The 8,300-nt window shown below is 51.3% G+C and overlaps 1 protein-coding gene across 1 annotated transcript; it reads left to right on the forward strand.

Moving 5' to 3' along the window:
• The first annotated feature begins 410 nt into the window (after nt 1-410).
• Nucleotides 411-7,438, forward strand: CD40LG (CD40 ligand). The gene is made up of 6 exons (XM_069810693.1): nt 411-931; nt 2,766-2,903; nt 4,097-4,142; nt 4,433-4,489; nt 4,791-4,853; nt 6,800-7,438. Exons 1-6 carry the CDS (start codon nt 776-778, stop codon nt 7,168-7,170), a joined length of 831 nt encoding a protein of 276 aa, XP_069666794.1. The 5' UTR covers nt 411-775; the 3' UTR covers nt 7,171-7,438.
• Nucleotides 7,439-8,300: the final 862 nt, after the last annotated feature.

Consider the following 8,300-nt stretch of genomic DNA (forward strand, 5'->3'; position numbering starts at 1 on the left):
GACGGGGTCTGAGGTGGCTTGTGCCCTTGGGTGCAGGGTGAGCACCTCACCAGGGTACCAAGAAAGCTGCTTAAAACTTGTGTCTCCAAAGTGATGGCCAAGCACCAAGACCCAAAAGTCCTGCTGTCTGTGGAGGAGCATGAAAGCTGTGCCAACACTGGGGTCGCAGTGCCCATAGAGATGGTCCTTTCTCCAGCCTACCCAGGCAGAGACTTCACCCATGGGGAGCACAAGGGAAGGCCAGAAACCAGCACAACCTGCCTGCCTCAGTCAAGCGCCTTCACTGCAAAATCATCCTTCTCATGGAGGAAACGGGACAAAAAGCCTTTCTTCTTCTTTTGACAACCGACTTTCCGAGTGCTTCCTAGCCCCTAGCATCCCACAGGGCTGTTCAGCAGCTCTGTCTGTGTATTCATGGTCTTCACTTCTTTGAACACAACTTGCCATGAAACTTTCATCCACAGCAGGAAAAAAAACACTGGCACATACTCTGGACTGTTTCGAGGGCAAATATGAATATACGGAATAAGAGCCTCTTTCTGCTTCTGGTAGAATGGTAGGAAAAAAGTATGGAAGTGCACCAGAGAAGAAAGTCTAAGCAACCTTTTTTGTTGTGGGAGATGGTAGTGAACAAACCTACCCACTACGAAGAGTTTTTTCCAGGAAGTGTAGGTTGCTGCAACCTGTATCCCTTGAGCAGCGGGTGCTCACACAACAGTTCTCATGCTACTTGCAAGCAGCACATTTGAAGGAGCCCCAGCAACGTGCACGGAGGATGAACGAACCCTACAGCCCTGCAACGCCCCGACCCATCAGCAGCACCTCGCCCAGCACCATGAAAATGTTCATGGGCTTCCTCGCTGTATTTACTGTAGCACAGATGATTGGGACCGTACTCTTCTGTTTGTATCTTCACATGAAGATGGATAAGGTAAGTGGAGAAATAAAGTTGTCTCTGCTGGATTGCTAACGCGATTTGCCTTCAGCCGTGGCGAGATGTGCTCACCAAAAGGATGAACGTGGCAGAAGATGATGCTGGCCACAGGAGTGGCATTTATTATACCTGTGTTCTCATTTCTGCTTTAATTTGCCACTAAGATGTACGCTGAGGAAGAGATCTGTTCCCTTCATTAACAAGACGAGAATGGATCAATCAAGAAGACCTGTTAATAGCAAAGCTGGCAGCTAGTGGCCAGTCTGGGGAGAAGAGAGTGTGGTTTAAACACACAAGTGGCTATTTTAGGCTTGTTGGTGGTTTTTACGGTGCCGTAGCACTTGGCAGCACTAGGACACTAATTGCGAGGATGGGGCGGTCCAGAAATGAAATTTTTTTTTTAGCGTTTGCATGTATGAATTTGACCAACATCTCACTTCAGATGCTGTCTTTCTGCTTAGGGAAGAAAAGACTGGATCTTAGTACTTCGTCTTTTTTTGAAGAGACACGGTATTCATGATCCTGTCCCATACTTGGGACAATATTTACCAAAAAATTAAAAACTGAAAAGCTGTTTTTGAGGTTGCCATGACTGCAGCCGCACTGCACAATGCTTAAAATCTGATCTAAAGCTGCTTTCCTCCAGAGCAGAAAAGACTACCCACTAAAGAAATGAAATGCGTCTAAAACGCAGAATGAGTTCTCCTTACCAGATACAATGATAAGATCATCATTACTGATTTTTAAATGTGTTGTCTCAACTTAAGTTGAAATTTAAGTGGATGACTTCTGATCTTCAAGGGTCGAGAGCAATCCTGAGCTAGAGGGCCTTAAAAGTCAGGGGGATGGAAGGGGATTTCACCGCACAGAGGCTGCAGCCGGGGGTGAAGGGGTGGGTAGAGGATCCCCGACAGAGCGAAACGTGGCTGCACGGGGCCGTGGCGGAGGATGAGAGGCAGCCGAAATACAGTCACAGGTGGCAGGAGAATTTCAGCTGCCTTCAGAGCTCACAGCAGCGCTTCAAACCTGACCCTCCACATCCCAGTGCTGCCTGCGCTGGGTGCTCTGCCGGGCTGCGTGTCCTCACGTCCGTCTGCACTTCTCTTTACTGTTTAGCTGAATGTTAGGTTTTTACGAAGAACAAGTGTAATTTCAAAAAATCAGTATTTTTATATATTTATATTTTTTTTTATATTTATTCTTTTTCTGGCTTTCTGATTCTTTTTAATCTGATTTTTTTAATCTGAGGCTCTTGGCAGAATTCAGCCCTAACCTACAAGTCCTTTTGGTCTCTTGGCAGCTCTTTTAGTCAATAAGCTAGCTGAAAAAATGCAAAGCCACCCTGCATGGGCAGGGCAGTGCAGGGCTGAGCGAGCACCCCAGCTGCCTACTGGGGCCACTGGGGCAGCAGCAGCGAGCCCTGAGCCACTCGTTGAGATTTCTGTGCTGCTGTCTGTAAATGCAGGCGAGTGGGTATTTGCCACCTGCCTTTTGGAAAAGGCAGAGTGGGAAATTTAACTTCATTATCAAGGTGGTAGAAAATAGGAAGGGATCCTGAGCAATCCTCCTTTCATCCAGCATTGCCAGCAAGGGTCAGCCCCGTGGATGCAATTCCCGGTGGATGCGGGTGCAGATGCTGTGCCAGGCGGCTGGTGGGAGCGCTCGGTACCTGCAGTGTGTCTGCCCGGCTCATCCCGATGCTGAACAACTGACCCTGAGCTTTCCAGGCTGCGATTTATTGCTGGCAGGAATACAGCGTGGCTCCGCTGCCAGCTGTTGCAGGTTTCCCACTAACATCCCATTCACCCTCTCTTCTCTCTCCTCCCGGCAGATGGAAGAGGTGTTGAGCTTAAATGAAGATTACATCTTCGTGAGAAAAATACAGAAATGTCAGACAGCAGAAGGTCAGAAGTCGACATTATTGGACTGTGAAAAGATTTTAAAGGGCTTCCAGGACCTCCAGTTCAAGGTACACTGCTGTTAGGAGGATAAAGACCCCATTGAAGGTGGAGGGGGTCTCCCAGAGGCACACACACAGCTTAACCCCAAGCTTTTTTTTACCTTGGGGCTGCATAGCACATGCCCTTTTTTTACACTATATTGCTCTCATTGAAAAATCTCATCCATTTTTTTCTCAAAACGGTCTTGGCCAGAGCACGTCCGGCTGCGGCATGCCGAGGGGTGCTCGGGGCTCGTTGGCGGGGATGGAGCTGCAGCCACCCTGGCTCTGTGCTTTGATCCTGGTCTGAAAAACATTGATTTTCTGCTGTCTGGCACCTTGCTCTGATCCTGTGCCGGGTGGCTGTGAGGATGCTTGCAGCCACCTGCCGTTGGGAGCACTTTTACACCCACGTTGCCCAGGTGTTGATGACGGTGCAAGGCTTGGGTCAGGCGGCATGGCTCCTGGCAGCTGGCGAGGAGGAGGAAGATGCTATGCAAATGCCACCCTATGGGCTCAGGGATGGCACCTCCAGCCAGTGCAGCGGCTCCTCACCTTTGGGTACCAAAGAGCCAGCCTGCACTGCAATGTCCTTTTGGAGCGTCTGAGGGCTGCCCAGCCACGGATGAGGTGTCCTCAGCCTGCTCAGCCCTTGAATTCGCTGTTTAGGAGTGGCTTTGCTGGCCAGAGAAGGCAGGAGAGGGATATTTCTTCCTCTTTGTCAGTGCCCGATGGCATCAAATGCCTCAGTTAAACCTTCAGGTTTGCATCAGTACCCAACTGACAACAGAAAACTGTGTCTGAGATGGGCCCGGCTCAGCAGTCCTGAAAACCCCCTCTTGTAGGGGCAGGGACGTGCCCAGCTTGCTGGGCAGCATCTACAGCATCTTTGACATGGTTTTAAATGAAAAGGAGATTTTTGTTTGTTTGTTTCTTTTTTTTTTTCAAATAAACTTTCCCCATCACATCATTTTAATTGCATAAAACCTAAGATCATAAACCCTACAAACCCCTTGCTGCAAACAGTCGGTCAGCCCATGGCCATAATGTGATCCTGGGGAAAGTACTGGAGGGACTCTGCGGTTTCAGGTATGCTCTGCCAAGAGCTGGCAGAGCTGTTGGGGCCAAACAGCACCAACCTGAGCATCTTTTACACAGAAGCTTTCAAAATCATTGATTTGTACATCTTAAAAAATATATATATATTTTTGCTGTTGTTACAGGACGGGGGAGCCGGCAAGGGAGAGCCCAAGTTTGAAATGCAGAGAGGTGAGTTTCCTGGTGCCATCAGTGCACCCGTGGCTTGCTAGGGGCAGGAGGAGTAGGTTGGCCTGGGAAGGGGTTTCCTTCACCTTGTGAGAGCCCGCTGGTGCCCCAGGGCACGGCACGGAGGCAAGGGACTGGGTAGGGGTTTGGAGCATCCCCATGGGGGTAGGACTGGGGCTGGCAGAGGGAGGCACTGGGTATGGCTGTCTCACCAGGGCAGGTGGCTCTGGGTGCCATGTTGCCTGAAGTCAATGAAAATGAATCCAGAATTAACTGGCCTTTTTGCATTGCAGGCCATAAGCACCAAGAGCATCTCCATTTGATGCACAAAAATGAGACGTCCGTGACAGGTAAGGGGCGGGCACATCCAGGTCCTGTTCCCATGGTGGGCAAGGTGGCACAGTCTTTATCCCTCTTTATCCCTCGGAGGCTCCACCTTGAAGGCAACTGAGTGTCTTTGCTGAGCAGAAGCCAGATCCTGCCTCACTCAAAGCTGGGGGTGGACTTTGGAGACTGTGTCTCTGAGCTGGATTTGGCCCATAGAGAAATATCAAGGGTGGGAGGTGCCACGGTCTCTGCAGAGGAGCTGTGCTGCTGGAGGGGGACAGCCGGTGCCAAGGCATCGCTAACACCAACCTTTCTGAATTGCAGCGGAGAAGAGGCAGCCGATTGCAGCCCACCTGGCAGGTCTGAAAAGCAACAAGGTAGTCTCAGGTAAGACAGACCCGCTTGGCACTGCCTTGGCCAGGGACGCGGTGGGGCACGGCAGTGTGCATCCCCTAGCCGGACCCTGCAATCCTGCCCCATGGCTCTGTAAGGGTAGGGACAGGGACAATACGACCCCAGCATGAAAGCGTGTCCCCAGGACACAGCAAACCTCCCAGTGGTCACGTCACCACGTGCGCCTGTGCCACATGGGGTTCACGCATCCCATGCCAGCTGTCCTCAGTAACCTTATATACACCTTCCTAGAAATGCACTGCAGCGGCTTAATCTTTACAGTGTTTTTTATGAGCGGAAAACTATTTCTCTTTGTATTTAAGGAAACCAACCTCTCACTTTTCTTTTGGACTCAAAACACAACGCTTTTGCTCTCCTGGCCCCGTCTTGCCGCCCTGGCTGCTGCGGGAGGGTTCTGCTGGCATATTGTATCTGCTGATCTAATCATCCTCCCACCTGTAGTGGTCCTGGTAGCAATATGGGCCGGCTGATGACTTTACAGTCGCAACATAGATAGCTCCAAACTGATTTAGGCAAGCTGCACTTATGCACAGCTACGGCCGCTTTAGGTTTGAGAAACGCACGTGAGTCCGTTTGCATTCGTGCATCCCGCTGCACAGACCGTGGTTGCTCTCGCAGCTCCATCCACCAGTGTAGCCTTAGCTAAGGGGCATCCTGCAAGAGCAAGGATTACCAAAGTGAGTAAGAGCTTGCAAGGTCAGTCTCTCAATCTGGCAAAGATTTCGCAATCTGAGCACTTTTGATTTAATTCTGGAGTAACTGCCAGTAATCTGCAACTGCTCTTTCCATCTCTGACGCAGCATTTCACCCAGAGCTCAGTCTACCTGTGGAAAGCTTAGTGTTAGATAAGATCAAAGCAGCAAGAAACTCACTGCATTTTAAAACTCCCTGCTTAAGCACTTGCTGAGCCTATAAAGCAGGTTGAGATTGCCCCGAGAGCAGCAGCTGCCTGGAGCTCGACTCTGAGCCTCGGCAGTCGGGCACAGAGGAAACATCCCTGCGGGATGCACGGGCATGGACCATGGGCTGCGTGGATTACCCACGTTATTCCCCTTGGAGCCAGGTTGCTCACTGCTGCTGCTCTCACAGGTGTCCCGGTAGGCTGGGGAAAGCGGAGGGCCAAAATCCCTCCCAGAGGTCATAGCCGAGCTCAGCCCCTATGGCCGTGGCTTCCCCGTCTCTGTATTGACTTATCTGTACTGACTCCAGCAGGAGCGTGTGTTCATGCGCTACTCTGATGACACCAGTAGTGCCCCAAAAGCCATGGAAGTAGCAGGTCTGCATGGCCAGTGGTCCTGGCGGTGGGAGGCAGCACTTGCCATGCAAAACCCTTCCAGCTCTGCACCCTGCGGGCTGGGATGTTAATTTTTGTGCTTCCTTGGCAAAGTCTCGCCTTCTGCGGAGGCCAAGTGGAGGAGGGACTTTGATGGAAAGGCAGTATCCAGTTTGGAAAAACTATCTGCCCTGGGATGGGTGCCTCTGAAGATAGGAGCTGCAGTGTGTATTGGCAGTGTGCTGAGGGCTCGGAGGCTGTGCCACCAAAAGCCATGAAGAGAGCAACCCTACAGGGGTGGACACGGGGTGTTTGGCTCACGGTGGCAACTGTGTGCAATCCTCCACTCTAAGAATTTCCACTTGGTTGGATGAAGGAAGCAAAATGCTCCTCTGCTCGCATCATTGATTCAAGGGTGTCAAAGTCAGTGACCAGAAACATGGGTTAAACATGGCCTGGCCTTGGGGAAGGGGACCTTGCTCCCCTGGGCTGGGGATGGTGTCCTGGGGTGGGCAGGACCCACTCCCGCACCCTGCAGCAGACAGAGGCTGTGATGCCAAATGTCTGTAGGGTGTCCCCCAAAAATCAGCCTGCCAAACTGGATGTCTCCTTCTCCCAGCTCATCTGCCGTGCTTTCCCCTTACAGTGCTAGAGTGGCAGACAACGACGTATGGCCCCATGAACAACAGCTTGATATCCTACCAGGATGGGAAACTGAAGGTGAAGGAAGCAGGGCTCTACTACATCTACTCCCAAGTCAGCTTCTGCACCAAGGCAGCGACTTCAGCACCCTTCACCCTCTATATTTATTTGTATCTCCCCATGGAAGAGGACCGGCTCTTGCTGAAGGGACTAGACACACACAGCACCTCCAAGTCTTTCTGTGACCTCCAGTCCATCCGGGAGGGAGGTGTCTTCAAGCTCCGGGAGGGTGACATGGTCTTTGTCAACGTGACAAACTCAACACAAGTGAACTACAGCCACGGCAGCACCTATTTTGGCATCTTCAAGCTGTAGTGAGGAGGGGACTGACCTGAGCTGGGGGTCCAGCCTGACTTCACTGAGCAAAGTGGCTTTCCCCGTTTCCCGTATTTATGTTCCTCTGCCTCTTTGGTTTTCTTGTTTCTTAATTTGTATATTTTGTTATTTATTAATGAACACAAACGGAACAAAGTTTGAAGCTGTTGTTGTCTGCACTTTGCTTTTTTCTTTCGTTGCCAATGGTTTGGTATGTGCTGGTGTTGTGTGTCTGGGTCCACCATGCCCTCCGTGCCTGGCAGGGTGGATGTCCCCATTATGTCACAAGAGCTTTATTTAGCAAATTCTACCATCAACGTTTCTTTCCTAACAACGTAGGATGGCTCAGGGTAGTACTCCAGCCAAGCTAGGTTCATACATATCTCCCATACCAATCTGCCTACAAAACATCAACGGAAAAACATTAAAAGGCTTAGGAACGTCTCCTCTAAAGGAATCAATCAGCCAAACGCTGTCCGTATGTGCTAGCTGCTGGTGATGCATCGTTGCCACCCTAACTGTCTGCTTTATCGTGAGAACTGCCTTTTTTCCACCCATGCCTATCTACGAAACTCAACCAGCCTTCTTGTTTAGGGTGACACTGCCTTGGTCATGTTCACGCTCGGTGACAATTGCCCCCCATCAGAGGGGCAATCGGTGGCCCAGGGGGACTGCTGATTTCAAGCCAGAGTGCGAGTAAGGCACCAGCAGTGCTCTGCTCTCAGCGACCCGAATCCGCTTACCAGACTGTCCTCCCACCTCTGCAGGTAGAGGACCCTCTGCCTGTGGGCTGTTCACTACCCTCTGGAAGGGATGTTGGCCACCACCATCAAATTTGGACCTGCCTCCTCTCCTGAGACCCCTCCTACCCCAGGAGGAGGACCAGGAAAGCATGGAGGTGGCAGGACCAACTGCTTCTTCCCAAGCCCTCCAAGGTGCACGTGCAAAGCATCTTCTGGCTGCCCTCAGTGAGGATGTGGCACTTTTCCTGGAGCTCCAGGAGAGCAGGACTGTGCAGACGGGCAGGAGCCCATCTCGGGCAGGGGGTATCTGGGTGACAGACATGACCCTCTTCTCCAGCTTGGCCCACAGGGAAGGTGAGCTGAGCAGCAGCAGGGCACAAGGATGTT

The sequence above is a fragment of the Haliaeetus albicilla genome, chromosome 23, assembly GCF_947461875.1.
Source record: "Haliaeetus albicilla chromosome 23, bHalAlb1.1, whole genome shotgun sequence".
NCBI lineage: Eukaryota > Metazoa > Chordata > Aves > Accipitriformes > Accipitridae > Haliaeetus > Haliaeetus albicilla.